General features: G+C 45.1%; 1 protein-coding gene across 1 annotated transcript in view; it reads left to right on the top strand.

Annotated features, from left to right (window-relative positions):
• The first annotated feature begins 8,984 nt into the window (after positions 1–8,984).
• LOC148144222 (uncharacterized) overlaps positions 8,985–21,379 on the top strand; it is a 51,740-nt gene continuing 39,345 nt past the window's right edge. The window contains exons 1-2 of the mRNA XM_087975311.1: positions 8,985–9,033; positions 9,540–9,778. Coding sequence (XP_087831437.1) covers positions 8,985–9,033; positions 9,540–9,778 — 288 coding nt within the window. The remainder of the gene's footprint in view (positions 9,034–9,539; positions 9,779–21,379) is intronic.

Below are 21,379 nucleotides of genomic sequence, written 5' to 3'. Positions count from 1 at the left end.
TTTGATGGGCCAATGGGGAGCTCGGGATGACCGGAAGGAGCCTGGTTCCTTTGTCAATCAGAGCCTTGCTATTGTCTGAATACGGAAGTTTGCCCATGAGCTTCTGAAGCTGCTACTGCTGTTGTTCCTCTCTGAATGAAGATTGAGCTTCACCCCAGACTGCAACTTCTTTCCTCTGTCCAACATCTGTGAGTACGGCACTCTCTTTTCTTACCCCCTTTTCCATTTGTTTTCATTCTGGGGTTCAATTTTTGTTTTGCAGCAATTGAAAGGGAAGGGAGTGAATCCCGGCGAGGGGAGAGAGTCTGGAAAAGTTGGTCCAAGATTGTGTCTCAGTTAGCAAACACGTGGCAAATGTAGGAGCACAATGTGAAGTTATCGCATTTGCTGTTTTTAAAAAAAAAAGCAGAAAGGAGACGCATTCCTTAAATAGTGATATATTGGGATGTGAAGAAAGTGAGGACTACATATGCTGGAGATCAGAGTCGAAAAGTGAAGCGCTGGAAAAGCATAGCAGGTTCAGGCAGCATCTGAGGAGCAGGAGATTCGACGTTTCAGGCTCGAGCCCTTCATCAGGAATGATGTGTTGATGTACAAACAGGCCTCAGCGTCCTTCTATACCAGCAAGCAATGAGCAAGACAAGTGGTACATTAGCAAGAGGAATTCAGAGGTGGCGATGTCTTCCTGCAGTTGGGGGTGGGGTTCATTGAATATATTCAAGGCTGAGTTCATTTGAATTTTCGACAACAAGGAAGTGGATGGTCATGGGGGGAGGCAAGAAAATGGGTTTAAGACCAGTATAGAACAGTTAGACAGTCAGACAGTGCAGAAACAGACTGTTCTGTCCAACTAGTCCATGCTGACTATGTTCTCAAACTAAACTAGTTGCACCTGCCAGTGTTTGGCCCATATCCCTCTGAACCATTCCTGTTCATGTACTGATCCAAATGCTTTTTAACCCTTTTAACTGGACTACATCCACCACTTGAACTGAATTGAATTTATTTATTGTCACATGTACTGAGGCACAGTGAAAAGCGTTGTCTTGCGATCACATAGTTAAGTAGCATAGTAAATAATAGGTAAACAGCGGCAAAAACAAAAACAAAGGTTCAGGCAAATCCTGAGAGTCCATTCAGTGTTCTAACAACAGTAGGGTAGAAACTGTTACAAAACTGGCTGGTGCGTTTGTTCAGGCTTCTGTACCTTCTCCTCGATGGTAGAGGTTGTAGACAAACATTGCCAGAGTGGGATGGATCTTTAAGAATGCTGGTGGCTTCCCTTGACAGCAGGCCTGGTAGATGGATTCTATAGATGGGAGGTTGGCCTTTGTGATTGTCCGGGCTGAGTTCACCACTCTCTGTTACCGTCTCCAATCTTGAATGGTACAGTTGCCATACCAGGTCGTGATACATCCAAGACAGCTTGTTGTGGATGACCACTCCCAGGAGCTTGACACTCTCCTCTCATTCCACCTCTGTGCTGTTAATGTGTATGGGGGCATGAGTAACATCCCGCCAAAAGTCAATAACGAGTTTCTTGATTTTGCGAGCATTGAGATCTAGTTTGTTTTCAGTGCATCATTTTTCCAGGTCTTCCATCTCCCGTCTGCAGTCTGTTTTGTTGCCATCTGAGATTTGACTGACTATAGTGGTGCCAGTGAACTTGTAAATGGCATTAGTCTTGCATTTGGTGACGCAGTCATGGGTATACAGTGAGTACAGTAGGGGGCTGAGTATGCACCCCTGGAGGGCTCCAGTGTTGAGTGTTAGTGAGGATCAAATATTGTCCCCAGTCTTCACTGATTGTGGCCTGTGGGTCAGGAAACTGAGGATCCAGTTGCAGAGAGTGGGGCTTAGTCCGAGATCACTAAGTTTAGTAATCAGTCTCGAAGGGATAACAGTGTTGAAGGCTGAACTGTAGTCAAGTAGGATTCTTACGTACCTGTTCTTGGTGTCAAGATGTTCTAGGGAGGAGGGAAGGGCAAATGATATGGCATCTGACGTGGATCCCAATTTGCCGATAGGCAAATTGGAGTGGGGCAAGAGTAGTGGGAAGGCTGGAGTTGATTAATGCCATGACCAACTTTTCAAAGCAATTCATGACCACCGAAGTTAGGACAACTGGGTGGTCGTCATTGAGAAGTGCTGCATGAGTCTTCTGAGGCACAGGGATGATGTTGGCCCTCTTGAAACAGGCAGGGACAATGGCCTGCTGCAGGGAGAGGTTGAAGGTGTGCGAGAAGACTTCTGTCAGTTGATCTGCCCATGCTCTGAGTGCACGGCCTGGTCCTACGTCTGATCCCATCGCTTTCCTTGGATTCACACGAAGGAAAACTGATCTGACCTCTGGGCTTTCTCTGGACATTCATTCCACACACAAACTACTCTCTTAAAAAAGGGTGCTTCTGATGTCTTTTTAAAATTTTTCTCCTCTGGCCTTAAAAATGTGCACCCTAATCTTGATGCTCACATCTGAGCGAAAGGACATCTCTATCCTTCGTGATTTTATAATCCTCTGTGAGGTCACCTCTATGCTCCAGTGAAAAAAATCCCAGTGTATCCACCTAGATGTAGGTAGATTAATATCCAGTCATGATCTGTTGAATGCTGGTGCAGGCTTGAAAGACCAAATGGCCTACTCCTGCTCCCAAGTTTCTCTCACTGTGTCCAGAACAGCAAGAGACCATAAGACACAGGAGCAGAAATTAGGCCAATCAGCCCATTGGGTCTGCTCCACCATTCAATCATGGCTGATAAGTTTCTTAACCCCATTCTCCAGCTTTCTCCCCTTGATACTCAAGAACCTATCATCTGTTTCAGTCTTAAATATACTCAGTGACTTGGCTACCGCAGCTTTCTGTGGCAGTAAATTTCATAGATTCGCCACTGTCTGGCTGAAGAAGTTTCTCCTTATCTCCGTTCGAAAAGATCTTCCGTTTACTCGAAGACTGTGCCCTCGAGTCCCCATCTCTCCTACCACTGGAAACATCTCCCCCAACATGCACTCTGTCCAAGCCATTCAGCATTCTTATGTTTCAATTAAATCCCCCCTGAGTGTAGGCATGTTAATCAGCATGAACCAGACTTTCCAGGATGAGGCAGAGCAGGGATTAGGTTCAGTAAAATGAGAATGAAAGGAGAGTGTGTGGGATGGAGATTTTCAGCTTTTCGGGAATAAGGGAGGAAAGAGAGTTTGCTATAAATTATAATCGATCGGATGGAATAATGGACCGAGGATTGGCAGATGGAGTTTAATTTAGACGAACGTGAGGTGTTGCATTTTAGGAAAGCAATCCAGGACTTAACCAGTTAATGGGGAATGTTGCTAGTGAGGGTGAGAATAGGTGGACAGGGCAGATGAATGCGTGGCTGAGGAACTGGTGCATGGGAGAAAGGATCCAAAAATGTGAATATTGGAATCTCTTCTGGGGTAGAAAAGACCTGGACAAGAAGGATGGATTGCACCCCAATTGGAAGGGGACTAATATTTTGCGGCGAGATTTGCGAGAGCTGCTCAGGAGGATTTAAACTAGTAAGGTAGGGGTGGGTGGGGGGCACGGATTGCTGGGACCCAGAGAAATAGTGAGGAAAGAGATCAGTCTGTGACTGGTCCAGTTGGGAAAGGGACTGAGTTAAACAATCAGAGCAGGAAGTAACAAAGCAGAGAACAAGGTAGGACTGGTAAATTAAACTGCATTTATTTCAATTGCAAGAGGCCGAACAGGGAAGGCAGGTGATGGTTAGGAACTTGGGACTGAGATATCATGCAGTTACAGAAACATGGCTCAAGGATGGACAGCACTGGCAGCTTAATGTTCTAGAACACACATGGTATTGGAAGGATAGAAAGGGGGGCAGGAGAGGAGGGAGAGTGGCTTTTTTGATAAGGGATATATTACTGTGCTTAGGGAGGATGTTCCTGGGAATACATGCAGGAAGCTTATTTGGGTGGAACTGAGAAATAAGAAAAGGGATGATCACCTTATTGGGATTTTATTAAAGACTCCCTAATAGTCAGAGGGAAATTGAGAAAAAAATTGTAAGGAGATTTCAGCTATCTGTAATAATAATAGGGTTGTTATGGTCAGGAATTTTAACTTTCCAAACATAGACTGGGACTGCTATAGTGTTTAAAGGCAGTACAAAGGCAGTTGGAGTATACTTAAGAGTAAACTCAGGAGGGCAAAAAGGGAACATGAGATAGCTTCGACAAGTAGAGTTAAGGAGGAATTTAAATGTGTACAAGAAAATTTTCTGATTCAGTAAGTGGATGGTCTGACTAGTGAAGGTGCAAACCGTGACCTACTCTTGGGAAATAAGGCAGGGCAGGTGACTGAGCTATCAGTGGAGGAGCACTTTGGGGCCAGTGACCATAATTCTATGAGCTATAAAAGAGTGATGATAAAGTATAGACCAGATCTAAATTGGAAGATGGCTAACTTGGTATTAGGCAAGATCTTTCAAAAGCTAACTGGGAGCAGATGTTCGCAGGTAAAGGGATGGCTAGAAAATGGGAAGCCTTCAAAAATAAGAAACTGAGAGTCCAGAGACAGTATATTCCTGTTAGGGTGAAAGGGGAAAAACTAGGTTAAAAACAAGGACTGCAGATGCTGGAAACCAGATTCTAGATTAGATGAAGGACTTTTGCCCAAAACATCGATTTTCCTGCTCCTCGGATGCTGCCTGAACTGCTGTGTTTTTCCAGCACCACTCTCATCTGGAACCCAGGGTGAAAGGGGAGGCTGGTAGGTGTAGCGAATGCTGAATGACTAGAGGAATTGAGGTTTTGGTTCAGAAAAAGAAGGAAGCATATGACAAGTATAGACAGGAGAGATCGAGTGAATCCTGACAGTATAAAGCAGTTGGAGTATACTTAAGTGTAAACTCAGGAGGGCAAAAAGGGAACATGAGATAGCTTCGACAAGTAGAGTTAAGGAAAATCCAAAGGGTTTTTATAAATACATTAAGGAGAAAAGGGTAACTGGGGAGAGAACAGGGCCCCTCAAAGATCAGCAAGACAGCCTATGTGTGGAGCTGCAGGAGTTGGGGGAGATAATAAACAAGTATTTTGCATCAGTGTTTACTGTAGGGAAGGACATGGAAGAAATAGAATGTGTGGAAATAGATGATGATATCTTGAAAAATGTAAAAATGTCCATACTACAAAGGAGGTGGTGCTGGATGTCTTGAAATGCATGCAAGTGGATAAATCCCCAGAACCTGATCAGTTGTACCCTAGAACTCTGTGGGAAGCTAGAGAAGTGATTGCTGGGTCCCTTGCTGAGGTATTTGTACCATCGATAGTCACAAGTGAGGTGATGAAAGACTGGAGGTTGTCTAACGTGGTACCAATATTTAAGAAAGATTGCAAGGAAAAGCCAGGGAACTATCAACCAGTGAGCCTGACATTGCCGGAGGGCAAGTTGTTGGAGGTAATCCTGAGGGACAGGATTTACATGTATTTGGAAAGGCAAGGACTGATTAGGGATTGTCAGCATGGCTTTGTGCGTGAGAAATCATGCCTCACGAACTTGATTGAATTTTTTGAAGAAGCAACAAGGGATTGACAAGAGCAGTCGACATGATCTCCATGAACTTCAGAAAGGCATTCAACAAGGTTCCTCATGAGAGACTGGTTAGCAAGGTTAGATCTCGAGAAATACGGGGAGAACTAGCCATTTGGATACAGATCTGGCTTGAAGGTAGTAGACAGAGAGTGGTGGTGAAGGGTTGATTTTCAGACTGGAGGCCTGTGACCAGTGTTGTGCCACATGGATTGGTGCTGGTCCCACTACTTTTCATCATTCATATGAATGATTTGGATGTGAGCATAAGTGGTATAGTTAGTAAGTTTGCAGATGACACCAAAATTGGAGGTGTAGTGGACAGCAAATAAGGTTACCTCAGATGACAATGGGATTTTGATCCGATGGGCCAATGGGCTAAGGAATGGCAGATGGAGTTTAATTTAGATAAATGTGAGGTACTACATTTGGAAAAGCAAATCAGGTAAGGTCTGAGGGAGTGTTGCTGAACAAAGAGACCTTGGAGTGCAGGTTCATAGAATCTTGACAATAGAGTCGCAGGTAGATAGAACAGTGAGGAAGGCATTTGGTATGCCTTCCTTTATCGGTCAGAGCATTGGGTAGGAAAGTTGAGAGGTCACGTTGCAGCTGTATAGGACACTGGTTAGGCCACTTTCGGAATATTGTGTGCAATTCTGGTCTCCTTCCTAACAGGAGGATGCTGTGAAACTTGAAAGGGTTCAGAAAAGATTTACAAGAATGTTGCCAGGTTTGGAGGATTTTAGCTATCTGGAGAGGCAGAATAGACTCGGGCTGTTTTCCTGGAGCGTCAGAAGCTTTTGTGGGGGGGGGGGGGGGGGGTGACCTTCGACACGTTTATTCTATCAATAATCCTCATGATTTTATAAACAGACAAGGTCTTCTCCCTGGGTTGTGGAGTCCAGAACTAGAGGGCATAGGTTCAGAGATAGAGGGGAAATTTTAATAGGGACCTCAGGGACAAGTGTTTCATGCAGAGGGTGGTGAATGTATGGAATGAGTGTCAGGGTAAGTGATGGAGGATGGTACAACTAAGGCATTTAAAAGGCATCTGGATGGGTATATGAATAGGAAAGGTTTAGAGCGATAGTGGCCAAGTCCTGGCAAATGGGACGAGATTAGGTTAGGATAACTGGTCGGCATGGACGAGTTGGACTAAAGGGTCTGTTTCCGTGCTGTACACCTCTACGGCTTTACTTCAGGACTCTGAAATTGTTCATGAAAACCACTTCAGTAATCTGCCCAGTTTTAAGACTACAATATACAGGAGCAGAATGAGGCCATTTGGCCCATTGAGTCTGCTCCACCAGTCGATCATGGCCGATATGTTTCTCAACCCCATTCTGTTGCCTTCTCCTCGTAACTCTTGATCCCCTTACTTATCAAAGACCTATCCATCCCTGTCTTAAATGCCCTCAACGACTTGGCCTCCACAGCGCTCTGCAGCAATGAGATCCACAGATTCACCATCCTCTGGCTGCAGAATTTCCTCCTCATCTCAGTTCTGAAGGCATTCCTTCACCCTGAGCCTGTGTCCTCTGGTCCTCGTTTCTCCTACTGGTGGAAACATCTTCCCCACATCCACTGTATCCAGTCAGAGTCACGCAGCACGGAAACAGATCCTTCGGTCCAACCAGTCCATGTTGACCATAATCCCAAACTAAACTAGTCCCACCTACATGTACTTGGCCCAATATCCCTCTGAACATTTCTTATTCATGTACTTATCCAAATGTCATTTAAATGTTGTGACTGTAGGCGCATCTACCACTTCCTCTGGAAATTCATTCCACACGTGGAGCACTCTGTGTAAAAATGTTGCCCCTTATTTTGTTTTTAAATCTCTCTGTTCTCACCTTAAAAATATGTCCACTAGTCTTGAAATCCCTCATTCCAGGGAAATGACTCCTGGCATTCACCTTCTCTGTATCCAGCAAGATTTTATAAATCTCAAAGAAGACCTGAAATGTTAGCTTGCTCTCTCTATGTGGACGCTGTCTGACCAGCTGTGATCTATAGCATTTGTTGTTTTCAGGACGGATTCCAGCATCTGTCACAATGCGCTCCTAAATGTTGGCTACCTCTTTCCAGATCCTTTGAGTCTCAACGTTACTCAACAATCCACTGTGCGGTACAGTCAATAAAGTTCCACATTGCATCTCTTTCAGCACACACGGGCAGCACGTGGCTCAGTGGTTACACTGCTGCCTCACAGCACCAGGGACAAGGATTTGACTCCAGCTTCAGGTCTGTCTGTGTGGAGTTTGCACATTGTCCCCCCTCCCCCCCGCGTAGCTGTGTGGGTTTCATTTAGATGCTCCGGTTTCCTCCCACAGTCCAAAGATGTACAGGTTAGGGTGAATTGGCCATGCTAAATTGCCCCATAGAGTTCAGGGATGTGTGGATTAGGTATATTAGTCGGAGGTAAATGGAGAGTTGTTGGGCCAAATGGCCTCATTCCGCACTGTAGGGATTCGATGTGGCAACCCCCCAGCTGTTTGCATTTCCTGTGGGGAAGTGGGGACGGGCCGAAAGTTCAGTGTGTGTGAAGTGAAAATTAAACGTAGTGCTTTGCTTGAGCTCAAGCTGAGTGACTTGGTGGCAGGACTGGAAAAAGAAGGTACGGTGTCTGTGGTTAGTGATGCTGCCTCACGGTACCAGAGAGCCAGATACAATTCCAGCCTCGGGGCCGTTGTCTGTGTGGTTATTGCACATTCTCCGTCTGGTGTTTGCGGCGGATTTCTTCCAGTGTACCTGTTTCTTCCCACTATCCAAAGATGTGCAGGTTTGGGTGAATTAGCCATGTTAAATTGTCCATAGTGTCCAGGATGTGTAGGTTAGATGCATTAATCAGGTGTAAATGTAGAGCAATCAGAGTAGGGTAATGGTGCTTTCAATTTCATGGAATGAGAAAAGAAAAGAATGTTCCGCATAAAGTAGAATTGCTTGTTCTGAATTTCTACCCTGACTGACAGTGATGACTTTCGTAATCTGTTTTTTTCCAGTGCATTTGAAGATTTGAAGACTGAAGTTTCAAATTCAGTAGTTGAAGGGCTTATGCCCGAAACAGCAACTCTCCTGCTCTCTGGATGCTGCCTGACCTGCTGTGTATTTCCAGCACCACACATTTTGACTGACTCTCCAGCATCTGCAGTCCTCATTTTCATGTCAATGACAGACAGTCAATCAATCCATTGGGACTGTAAGGATTTTACACTATGATTCTGTGAGAAGGAGCAAAACTCTTTGTTTTGTGTTTCTGTTTCAGTACGCTTTCAGCATCAGTGGAGCTGGATGAGAGACGCTACTGTGGCAGCGCATTGAATGTGCAGCCTGTAACAATTTTGCAGCCTGGAAAGAGGAATTCACGGCGGGGAGGGTTTGTACATGCGTTTGTGTGCAGCTGAAGCTTTGGCCATGGAGAAACCAGAGGAATCTCACCCCAAGGAGAAACCGTGGAAGTGTGGTGACTGCGGGAAAGGCTTCAGTGTCCCATCTGCCCTGGAAATTCATCAGCGCAGTCACACCAGGGAGAGGCGGTTCTCCTGCCCAGAATGTGGGAAGGGATTTATCCGCTCTTCCCACCTGCTGGACCACCGCCGAGTCCACACTGAGGAGACCATTCACCTGCCCCGAGTGCGGGAACAGCTTCACCCACTCCTCCCACTTGCTGGCGCATCAGCGTGTCCACACCGGGGAGAGGCCCTTCCCCTGCTCTGATTGTGGGAAGGCCTTTAGCAAATCCTCTGACCTGCTGAAGCACCAGCGGGTCCACTCGGGGGAGAGGCCATTCAGTTGCCCCGAGTGCGGGAAGGCCTTTAGCGATTCCTCTGCCCTGCTGAGGCACCAGTGGTCCACACAGGCAAGAAGCCGTTCCCCTGCCCTGAATGTGGGAAGGGCTTCAGCAGTTCCTCCTCCCTGCTGACACACCAGCGGGTCCACACTGGGGAGAGGTCGTTTGCCTGCCCTGAGTGTGGGAAGAATTTTCCCCAGCCCTCCCAACTGCTGACCCACCGGCGGGTCCATACCGGGGAGAAGCCATTCTCCTGCTCAGTGTGCGGGAAGGGCTTTGCGGTCTCCTCCAACCTCGTGGCCCACCAGTGGGTCCACACGGGGGAAAGAGGCCCTTCAGCTGTCCTGAGTGCGGGAAGGCTTTCAGCAATTCCTCCCACCTGCTGCGGCACCAGCGGGTCCACACTGGGGAGAAGCCGTTCTCCTGCCCAGAGTGCGAGAAACGCTTTAACCGGTCCTCCCACCTACTGACCCACCAGCGGGTCCACATGGGAGAGTGGCCATTCTATTGCCGAGTGCAGGAAGGGCTTCAGCAATTCTTCTGCTCTGCTGACCCACCGGCGGGTCCATAGAGGGGAGAGGCCACTCAGCAGCCCAGAGTGTGACAAGGGCTTCAGCGATTCCTCCAATCTGCTGACCCATCGGCGGGTCCATACAGGGGAGAGGCCATTCAGCTGCCCTGAGTGTGGTAAGAGGTTCACATTTTCCAGCAACTTGCGAAGACCCCAGCGGGGGCACCAGTGCTCCCAGCAATCAGATTCAGTCAGTGACGCTACTGTGGACTAAATCTTGCCCCATTCTTGCAATGGGTGCAGTGGGAAAGTTGGTGGGCTTTTTAAAAAAAAAATTCTGGACTGCACACCGCCTCGCACCCCCAACTGCAACCCCACAGTGGCTCAGGGCGGCATGGTGGCTCAGTGGTTAGCATAGCTGCCTCATAGAGCCATGGACCGGATTTGATTCTACTCTTGGGGAGACTGAATGGAGTTTGTAAGTTCTCCTGCCGTGTCTGCGTGGGTTTCCTCAGGGTGTTCCGGTTTGCTCCCACAATACAAAGATGTACAAGTTAGGGTGAGTTAGCCTAGCTAAATTGTCCATAGTGTTCAGGGATGTGTCAGCGTGGTAAATGTAGACTGGTCAAGAGTGTGGTGCTGGAAAAGCACAGCAGATCGGGCAGCATCTGATGCGCAGGAGCATCGACGTTTTGGGCATAAGTCCTTCCTCAGCAATGATGCCTGAAACATTGATTCTCCTGCTCTTCGGATACTGCCTGATCTGCTGTGCTTTTCCAGCACCACACTCTCGACTGTGATCTTCAGCATCTGCAGTCCTCACTTTCTCCAAGTAAATGTAAAGTAATAGGGTTAAGAGAATGGATCTGGGTGGGTAACTCTACGGAAGGTTGGTGTTGTCTTGTTGGGCCAAAGGGCCTGTTTACATTCTGGAGGGATTCTGTGATCCATAAACTTTGCTTCCAGTGGGCAACGCTACTCGGAGTCTGGGACTGCACGTTCCCACTTAAACAATCCACAGAAAGCTAAGACCACAAGAGCAGACATGAGGCCATTCAGCCCATTGTGTCTGCTCCGCCATTTGTTAGAAACAAAAAAAAAATTGTGGTTGCTGGAAATCAAAGTAGGCAAGCAGGAGGCTGGGAGAACGCAGCAAGCCAGGTAGCATTAGGAGGTGAAGTTGGCATTTCAGGTATTAACCCTCCTTCAGGACTGAAGAAGGGTTCTTCCCGAAACATTGACTTCTGTATCAGAAACAATTTACCAGGATGTTGCCGGGGGTTGGAGGGTTTGAGCTGCAGGGAGAGGCTATTTGGCTGGGTGAGAGATTTAAAAGGGACGTAAGGGGCAATGTTTTCACGCAGAGGGTAGTGTGTGTATGGAATGAGTTTCCAGAGAAAGTGGAGGCTGGTACAATTATACCACTTAGGCATCTGGTTTCGGACATGAATAGGAAGGGTTGAGAAGGATATGGGCCAAATACTGACAAATTGGCCCAAATTAATTTAGGATGTCTTGTCAGCATCGATGAGTTGGACCAAAGGGTCTGTTTCTGTGCTGTAAGTCTATGTCTACCGGTCCTGATGTAAGTTTTAAAATGGAGTCCAAGTAACTTTGAATAGTTCAGTCTTGTTGAACACACCTCTTGAAAGGTTTCAAATGAATCCCACCAAATGATACTGTTTAAAAATGCCGTATTGGACAAAATATCCCATTAAGTTCGACACAAACCCACAGCTGAAGACATCAGAAGTCACACAACACCAGCTTACAGACCAACAGGTTTATTTGAAATCACAAGCTTTAGAAGCATTGCTCCTTCTTCAATGCTGCTCCTTCGTCACTTCACTGACAAAGGAGCAGTGCTCCGAAATCTCGTGAGTTCAGATAAACCTGTTGGACTCTAACCTGGTGCCATTTGACCTCTGCCCTTGTCCAGCCCAATCCAACACCAGCACTTCCACATCAGAGTTGACTAATGAGATCAGATTTTATTCAGTGTGATTAAGTGAGATGCTCATCTGAAAACTCAAAACTGTTGGAGCGACAAAAAGACACGAGTCAGTGCTACAGCACGGAGACAAGCTCATCGGCCGAACTGGTCCATGCCGACCAAAATGTCCATCAAAAGTAACCTCATTTACTTGCAATTGGCCACTATCCTTCTAAGCCTTTCCTCTCCATGTATTTGACCAAATGCATTTTAAATGTTGTTAATGTACCGACCTTAACCACTTATACTGGCAGCTCAGTCCATACACAAACCACACTCTGAAAAAATATGTGGGGCAAAAATTTTACAATCTCTCCCCTCTCACCATACAAATGTGTCTCCAGTCTTGAAATTCCGCCATACTTGGGAAGAGACAACAATCCTTAACCCTATCTGTAACCCTCACGGTTTTATAAACTTCACCTCTCATCCTCCTCTGATCCAGGGGGAAAACATCCCAGCCTTAATTCCAATTTGTTAATAGTGGTGCAGTGATGATTTCAGCTGTGTGTGTGTGTCAAGGATCTCTCATTTCTAAACCAATGCAGTGCCACTTAAGTTTACCTGACCTTAAAACAAATGGTACCCCTTCATTTAAAATATCTATGGTTTCTGTGCAAAGTCAGTCCTCATTGGAAAACAACCAATAGTGTCTTAAATCACATGGACTGCTTTTGACCAGGTTTGTATGCTCTGTTTTGAGATGTAGGAGTAAAACTTCATGGTAAAAGATTAATGCAGCCTTTATTCATGACTCATTATTAAACACACTTTCTCCATTTACAGCTGTAATTGAGAGGCTTCTCTGAATTAGTCGACATGTTTGTCACAAGTTGTGAAACATGAAAGGGTTCTGAAAAGATTTACAAACATACTGCCAGGGTTGGAGGGTTTGAACTGCTGCAAGAGGCTGAAATAGACTGGGGCTATTTTCCCTGGAGGGTCAAAGGCTGAGGGGTGACCTTGCAGACGGTTTTGCGGTAGAAGCGTTTTAGAAAAAAAATCTCAAACCTTTGTTGCCTTTGCCAATATCTGTTGGCCATTAGTGAAGTCCTTTAGCCCAAATGAATCAGACCCTCTGCCTTTTACAACCCCTGTTGCGGAAAAAAAATCAAGAACAACATAATCTCCTTAAAGGAGTAACATCATCACAACAGAGAGCACACAAGCTGAAACATTTCTATCAAAAGGTCGTACAGTTAGCAGGCCGAGATAATGACTTTTCAATTTAGCCAATTAATTTAAATCAGGTCCTTTGGCTACTAAAACCTATTAAGTTTAAATCTGACAACAGAGGACCAATCCTATTGTAAAAACTCAATATAGCATCAAGGGTATAAAAGAAGGGGACAGTTGAACAGAGCCCCAGTGCTAACTCCCCATTCTAGAGCTAAGAGTCCTCAGCACGAGAGAGAGAAATCAGCCCTGACAGTCATTTGTGAATGAGAGAGCATCATTTACAAAAAAAACCAGAAGAGCAGGAATTGGAGGAGACATTCCTGACAAAAGATTCAATAGAAGGATGCACAGAATATTCTGGAAGACATGTAACCTGGCTGTAATCAGAGAGACTAAATTCTATTTCTTGTTATATTAGTGGGTCTTGTATTTATTGGAACAGCATATGACAAAAATCCTGTTTTATGCCAGAATTGTCAGTAGTTCGAATGGATTTATTCGGTTTGTTAATAAATTAGTTCAGTTGTTCACCATTCAAGTTGGATATGAAAATTGCTTTTTGTTGATTTTAAAGTGTCAGGGTTTAGTTTTGTTTTTAAGACTAGAGCAGATGACACCACATTTCACACTAATTTTATAGATTATAGGACAACGCGCTCCTCTTTTGGTGTTTTGGTTTGAGATCTCGGAGAGGGGAGGGGATTCAGCATTTGCTTTATAACAGTATTGATGTGCCGTCCTGCTGAATGCAAAGGAGTCATTATTAATCCCAGCCCCTCACTCTGATTGTGAGTGAATCGCTTTAATTTGAATACTGACACAGAAACTGCACAGACAACCAACTGTTGAAACAATGATTTACACTTTATTGTAGGTAGCAACCAAAAAATAAAACTCCTCAAGTAAGCAAGTTCAGCCTCTTCCCCCCACCGCCCCCCCATCTTGGCTATCGCCCAAGTGATGGCGGAATTTAACATTGTTTCTACCAACAGTGCCCATCTCTGGAAGTTGACAGGCGTTTGATGCAGTGTTGTTCTTCCAAGTACTGCTGCTAAATCATTCTAGAGTTGAATTCTGGTGGAGTTCCGTCACTTTCAGATTTATGGTGTAACGTTTCTTTAGATTCTGACACCACCTCCCCACCCTTCTGGAGACCTCAGGTCTGTAGCTTACCTTCTTATCCTTGAGGGTTTTCCACCTGTTTGAAACAGCCTGTCCTGCAATTAACCCCTTTACGCCAAGGCCTTCCTTCTACAGGCAGAATTAATTGTCCTTTTGTCACACAGTTATTAAACATCATTATCTCATCTGTCCAAAGAAATAGCTCATTGTTTTGCCTCCTTCTTCCCAGCGATAGTTAATGTATGTTATTTGTTAACTTCCTTGTAGCAGTTTCTCATTGGCCCTTTCGTTTCTTGGTCCAGAAAGAGGTATTGCTGACTCATGAAGTTATCAAAGTTCTGGAGTTTACAGGACCACATCACATTCCTCACTGTCTCCCCCAGGAATAACGATTGCTCCCGAGATACCCGCAGTTCCTGACATTCCTTGGTATCCCCAAATACAATCCATATGTCAGGAAATCACTAGTGCTGCCCTAACACCAGGCAGCCACTGTTGGAACAGAAGGATTATGGGGAGAAAATACAGTAATCCGAAGTGCAAAGAGACTTGGGAGTTCAAGTCCAGGATTTTCTCAAAGTAAACTTGCAGGTTGAGTCAGTAGTTAGGAAAGCAAATGCAATGATGCCATTTATTTTACACAGGACTTGAATACAAAAGCAGGGATGTACTTCTGAGACTCTATAAGGCTCTGATCAGGCCACATTTGCAGCATTGAGAGCAGTTTTGGGCCTCCTATTAGCAAGGATGTGTTGGCCCAGGAGAGTGTTCATAGGAGGTTCACGAGAATGGTCCCAGGAATGAAAATTTTAACATATGAGGGACTTTTGAGGACTCTGGGACGACATGGAGTTTAGAAGGATGAGGGGGGTTGCAATTGAAACCTACAGGATACTGAACGGCCTGGAGAGAGTGGATGTTGGGAAGATGTTTCCATTGTTAGGACAAACTAGGAACCGAGGGTACAGCCTTAGAGGAAAAGGAAGACCCTTTAGTTGGGAGATAAGGATAAACTTCTTCAGCCAGAGAGTGGTGTATTTATGGAATTCACTGCCACAGAAGGCTGTGGAGGCCAGGTCATTGAGCATATTTAAGATGGAGACAGAAATGTTTTTGAGTATTAAAGGGGATCAAGGGTTTTGGGACGAATGGGCTTGAGAAAGTTAACAGCCACGATTGAATGGTGGAGTCGACTCAATGGCGTGAATGGCCTAATTTCAGCTCCTATGGTCTTATGATATGCTGATGTGTGGAGAGGTGATGAGTGGGCAAAGAGATGAAGAGGGGAGTAGAATTAGGGGGAAGCTGGATACAGACACAAGGAAGAAAGAAATACAAGAACTGTACAATAAATAACAGAACTCTTAGGAGCACTGGCATGCAGAGGGATCTGGGCATATAGATCCCTGAAAGTGGAAACAGAGGTGGGTATGATGGTCAAGAAGGCATACAGCATGCTTGCCTTCCCTGAGTGTAAGAGTTGGCAAGTTATGTTACAGCTATCTATTTCAACCACATTCGGAATATTGTATGCAGTACTGGTCACCATGCTATCAGAAGGACGTGGATGCTCTGGGAGAGGGTGCTTTTGTCAAGGGCTAATGTTGCGTAATAGGAGTAGGTGAATAAGTCTGTGTCGGTTACTCTTCAGAGGGTCAGTGTGCACATGTTGCGCCGAATGGTCTTTTCCACACTAGGGATTCTATGTTACTCAGAGGTTTTTTTTAATTCCCCAGGGTGAAAAGGTCAACTACAAAAGGGCACAGGTTCAAGGCAAGAAGAGGGCAGTCTACAGGAGAAGTGGAGGGGAAGGTCTTTCACACAGAGGGGTGATGGGTGGTGGAAACAAGCACCTTAGCAACGTTTAAGGTGTATCTTGATAGGCACATGAACGCGAGATGAACAGAAGGATAGAAACCGCAAATGGGCAATAAATAGCAGGTCCAAGTGAGGATTAAGAATTGGCACAGGCTTGACAGGGGTGCCTAAACCAAATAAGAAGGGCTTGTGACTGTGCTGTATTGTACTGATACAGATTTTCCCCACTATCCGAAAGTGGAGCGTTCATATGAAACCTTTCATAAGGCAAAATAGCGTAAAGTGAAGAAGCAATGAACATTAATTCATTTATATTGTATATACTCAAATAATAGTTAAAGTTTTGACTACTTTTCAAGGTTAAATTTAGGGGGTCAACTGTTACTTGGATACTACTTGAAATTCATGCCTGTCAAGATTCATACCGTATCATAAGCAGAAGCTCAAATGATGAATAAAGCAAAAAAAAAGTTATGGTAATTCTGAAAACTGAGTGGAACATACTGACAAGACGGGAGCAGAGCCGAACAACCGACAGACTACAAAGCTGGAGTGGAACATGACGGCCATCACACTGACTCTCAAATATTGGTCTGTTTGTCTTTGAAGAACTAGGAGAAAGTGAGGTCTGCAGATGCTGGAGATCAAAGTTGAAACTTTATTGCTGGAACAGCACAGCAGGTCAGGCAGCATCCAGGGAACAGGAGATTCGACGTTTCGGGCACAGGCCTGTGCCCAAAACGTCGAATCTCCTGTTCCCTGGATGCTGCCTGACCTGCTGTGCTGTTCCAGCAATAAAGTTTCAACTTTGAAGAACTAGGGTCGACTTTTACATGATCAGACTACTTTTCACAACACTTGCAAGAAAAAAAATCAAACACGTCCAATTGCCATGCATGGAACACAGGAAATATACCAAAGGATATTTTTTTAAAGAGAGTTCTAGCATTCAGGCACAACGATACATATGCATATGTCCATTTAAATACTGGGTAGGTTGATTCTTTGGAAGATAACAATCGCAAAGAAGTGACGGTCTTCAAAATGCTGGATTTGGTAGAAAGATTAATTAGTATGCCCACTCCCCTCCCTCCATAGCCGAATCATCACTGGACAAGACAAAACCCTAGGATCTAAATAACATGCCTACACACGCACACACAATCCTACCCAATGACTGCATGTGACCACATTTTACGTGCAATTACCTCAAATCACAATTATAAAACATAACCATCGACGTTTACACAGGCTCTCGTACACAATATTGATGTGACCTTCTACAGCGCTGTAAAGTGCTGCAAATCCCATGATGACAGTATTTCATATCCAATGTGTTAAATAACATTGTATATTTTATAAAAAAGATATCTATACATTATACACAATTGAATATCGGAACAGTTCAGTCAGATGGTACAGCCTGCCCTCCTACATGGATTATAGGAGGTGTATGGAGGATTAGATAGTGATTCTAATAGAAATTATGTTTGTTTGAGGAATGGGAGTGATTGTGGCTCCAGGCTAATGGCGATCCGCCTTATCCCCCGGGTTTCCCCTCAGCCCAGCCCTGTACCTGGTTGAGTGAAGCCGCGGGTAGCTCCAGGCTCACGGTCCAGCACAGCACCGAGTGCAGCCTCTCCTCCAGCTTGTGCTCCGCCGGACTTTACCCCCCGCCGCCGCTCCTCCACCTCCCGCCGCCGAAGAAGCCGCAGGCGCCGGCTCTCTCTCCTCCACCGCCGACATTTTTAATTTGTTTCCTCGTTCACCCGGTAACCGTCACCTCCCCCTTCCCGGGCCCCGGGAATTATACACAAATAAACAATAAACCCCACCGGGGACTGTCTCCTTTTCTTCACAACTTTTGTTTGAAAGGTTCCGTCTTTAATGTGAAATGTATTTTAAAGGTATTTTCTGAGGTAAACGATGCCTGTCTGCCCCCCTCCCTCCGTCAGAAACCGCCCGCTGAGTCGATGAGAAAACCGCAGCCTCGCGCCGCCATCTTTGTTTTACTCTTCTTTCTGTCTCCTCCTTCTGTGACGCGCGTCATCCACGCTCCGCCCAATCAGAGCGCACCTTACTCCACCTGACCAATGGCGACCGGCGCCGGTTGTTATTGACAGGTTTTGTGTCCAATTGCCAATTTGGAATAAAAATAGCAGGAGCCACAATTTCTTTTCCCTGTGGTTGCACTTCTCATTCTCCTTGCTTTTCTCCTCCCCAGGGGAGGGGAGGGGAGGGGAGGGGAATCCCAAACTAGAGGGCACAGGTTTCGGGTGAGAGGGGAAAAATTTAAAAGGGTCCCATGGATTAGAAAAAAAAGTGTGAAAGTTAGTTCACCTCAAGAAAAGCTCCCTCTTACGACCTGAACAAAATAGATTATTCACAGCCTATTAGTCGCTAAACAAGAAGGATGTTGTGAAACTTAAAAGAGTTCAGAAATTATTTATAAGAATGTTGCTAGGGTTGGAGGGTTTGAGCTCCAGGGAGAGGCTGTATTGGCTGGGGCCGTTTTCACTGGAGCACCAGAGGCTGAGGGGTGACCTTATGGAGGCTTATAAGATCACGACAGGCATGGATAGGACAAAAAGATAAGGTTTTTTCCCTGGGGTGGAGGAGTCCAGTACAAGTGGGCATTAGTTTTTGGGTGAGAGGGGAAAGATTTAAAAGGGCCCCAAGGGGCAACTTTTTCACATATAGGTTGGTGTGTGAACTGAATGAGCTGCCAGGAAAAATGGTGGAGGCTGGTACAAATACAACATTTAAAAGGCATCTGGATAAGTATATGAATAGGAAGTTTTAGAGGGATATGGACAAAGTGCTGTCAAACAGGACTAGATTAATTTAGGCTATCTGGTCATCATATACTGAAGGGTTGTTTTTGTGCTGTACAACTCAATGGTTCTATTTCTACAGAGCCAGAACCAATTTCACAAGACTAGGAATAGGCCATTCGCCCCTTACACACTGTCCTCAACTGTGGCCTAACTGAGCATATTTCAATTTGTAGTGCTATGTAATGAGCCAGACTTTATAAAAATATCTTAAAGCAAAGGAACACTTAGGAGGCAGCAATTATAATATGGTCGAGTTCAGTGTGCAGTTTGAAAGAGAGAAGGCAAAATTGGATGTAATGGTGTTACAGTTAAAGAAAGGTAATTACAAAGGCAATGAGAGAGGAACGGACAAAAATTTATTGGAAGTAGAGCCTAGTGGGGAAGACAGTAGAGTAACAATGGCAGGAATTTCTGGGTGTAATTGAGGACACAGTACAGAAGTTCATCCCCCCCCCCCCCAAAAAAAGATTATCGGGGGGGAGGGCAGTGAAGAAGATAGCCATGGCTGACAAAGGAAGTCAGGAAATGTATCAATGAAAAAAAAGAGAACCTACAATGTGGCCAAGACCACTGGGAAATCAGATGCCTGGGAAGACTACAAAAACAAACAGAAGATAACAAAGAGAAATAAGGAATGAGATGATCAAATGTGAAGGTAAGCGGGCCAGTAATGTTAGAAATGATAGTAAAAGTTTTTTTGCAATACATAAGAAACAAACAAGAGGCAAACGTAGAGATTGGACTGCTCCAAATTGATGCAGGAAGATAGTGATGGGCGATAAGGAAATAGCTGAAGAACTTAATAAATACTTTGTATCAGTTTTCACAGTGGAAGACATGAGTAATATCCTAACAATTAAGGAGGTAAGGAACAGAGTTGAGTATGGTCGCCATTACAAAAGAGAAAGTGCTGGAAAAGCTAAAAGGTCTAAAGATTGAGAAATCTCCTGGTTCTGATGGCTACATCCTGGCGTTCTGCGGGAGGTGGCTGAAGAATTCGCAGAGATGTTGGTTGTAATCTTTCAAAAGTCACTGGAGTCAGGGAAAGTCCCAGGCAATTGAAAATCACTGTCGTAAGTCCTTTGTTCAAGAAAGGATCAAGACAAAAGATGGAAAATTATACGCCGATTAGCCTAACCTCAGTTGTAGGTAAAATTCTAGAATCCATCGTAAAGGATGAGATTTCTAAATTCTTGGAAGTGCATGGTTAGATTACAATAAGTCAGCATGGATTTAGTAAGTGGAGGTCGTGCCTGACAAACCTGTTAGAATTCTTTGAAGAGTTAACAAGTAAGTTAGACTTGGAAAACCCAGTGGATGTCACCTACCTAGATTTCCAAAAGGCCTTTGATAAGGTGCCTCATGGAAGGCTGCTGAGTAAGGTGAGGGCCCATGGTGTTAGAGGTGAGCTACTGGCATGGATTGAGCATTGGCTGCCTGGCAGAAGGCAGAGAGTTGGGATAAAAGGTTCTTTTTCAGAATGGCAGCCGGTGACAAGTGGTGTCCCGCAGGGCTCAGTGTTGGTGCTGCAGCTGTTCACTTTAGATGTTAATGATCTGGATAAAGGGACTGGGGGTATTCCCACGAAGTTCGCTGATGATACAAAGTTAGGCAGACAGTCAGGTAGTTCTGAGGAGGTGGGGAGGCTGCAGAAAGATTTGGACAGTTTAGGAGAGTGGTCCAGGAAATAGCTGATGAAATTCAATGTAAGCAAATGTGAGGTCTTGCACTTTGAAAAAAAGAAACAGGCATGGACTATTTTCTAAACAGTGAGAAAATTCATAAAGCCAAAGTACAAAGGGATCTGGGACTGTTGGTCTAAAGGTTGACTTGCAGATTGAGTCAGTGGTTAAGAAAGCAATGTAATGTTGCCATTTATCTCAAGAGGGTTGGAATATAAAAGCAGCGATGTGCTACTGAGACTTTATAAAGCTCTGGTTCGGCCCCATTTAGAATACGGTGTCCAATTTTGGGCTCCACACCTGAGGAAGGACACAGTGGCACTGGAGCATGTCCAGCGGAGATTCACAAGATGATCCCTGATATCGTAGGCCTAACATACAATGAACAGCTGAGGATCTTGGAATTATATTCATTAGAGTTTAGAAGGTCGAGGGGAGATCTATTAGAAACTTACAAGATAGTGCATGGCTTAGAAAGAGTGGATGCTGGTAAGTTTTTTCCATTAGGTGGGGAGACTTGCACCCATGGACACAGCCTGATAATTAGAGGGGGTCAATTTAGAATGCAAGTGACGAACATTTCTTCAGACTGAGTGGTGGGCCTGTGGAATTCATTGCCATGGAGTGCAGTGGAGACCAGGGCATTAAATGTCTTCAAGGCAGAGATTGATAAATTCTTGGTATCACAAGGAATTAACAGCTATGGGGAGAGTGCGGGTAAATCGATTTGAAATGCCCATCAGCCATGATTAAATGGTGGAGTGGACCTATGGCCTTACTTCCACTCCTGTGCCTTATGGTCTTAAGGAAGACCTCTTTGCTATTCACCTTACCTGCACTCCTAATGATTTTATAAATCTTAATAAGGACACCCCTC

The sequence above is a fragment of the Chiloscyllium plagiosum genome, unplaced genomic scaffold, assembly GCF_037043375.1.
Source record: "Chiloscyllium plagiosum isolate Xiang-an unplaced genomic scaffold, Cpla_swu_hap1 HiC_scaffold_27, whole genome shotgun sequence".
Classification (NCBI taxonomy): domain Eukaryota; kingdom Metazoa; phylum Chordata; class Chondrichthyes; order Orectolobiformes; family Hemiscylliidae; genus Chiloscyllium; species Chiloscyllium plagiosum.
This window is presented reverse-complemented; position numbering and strand designations above follow the sequence as displayed.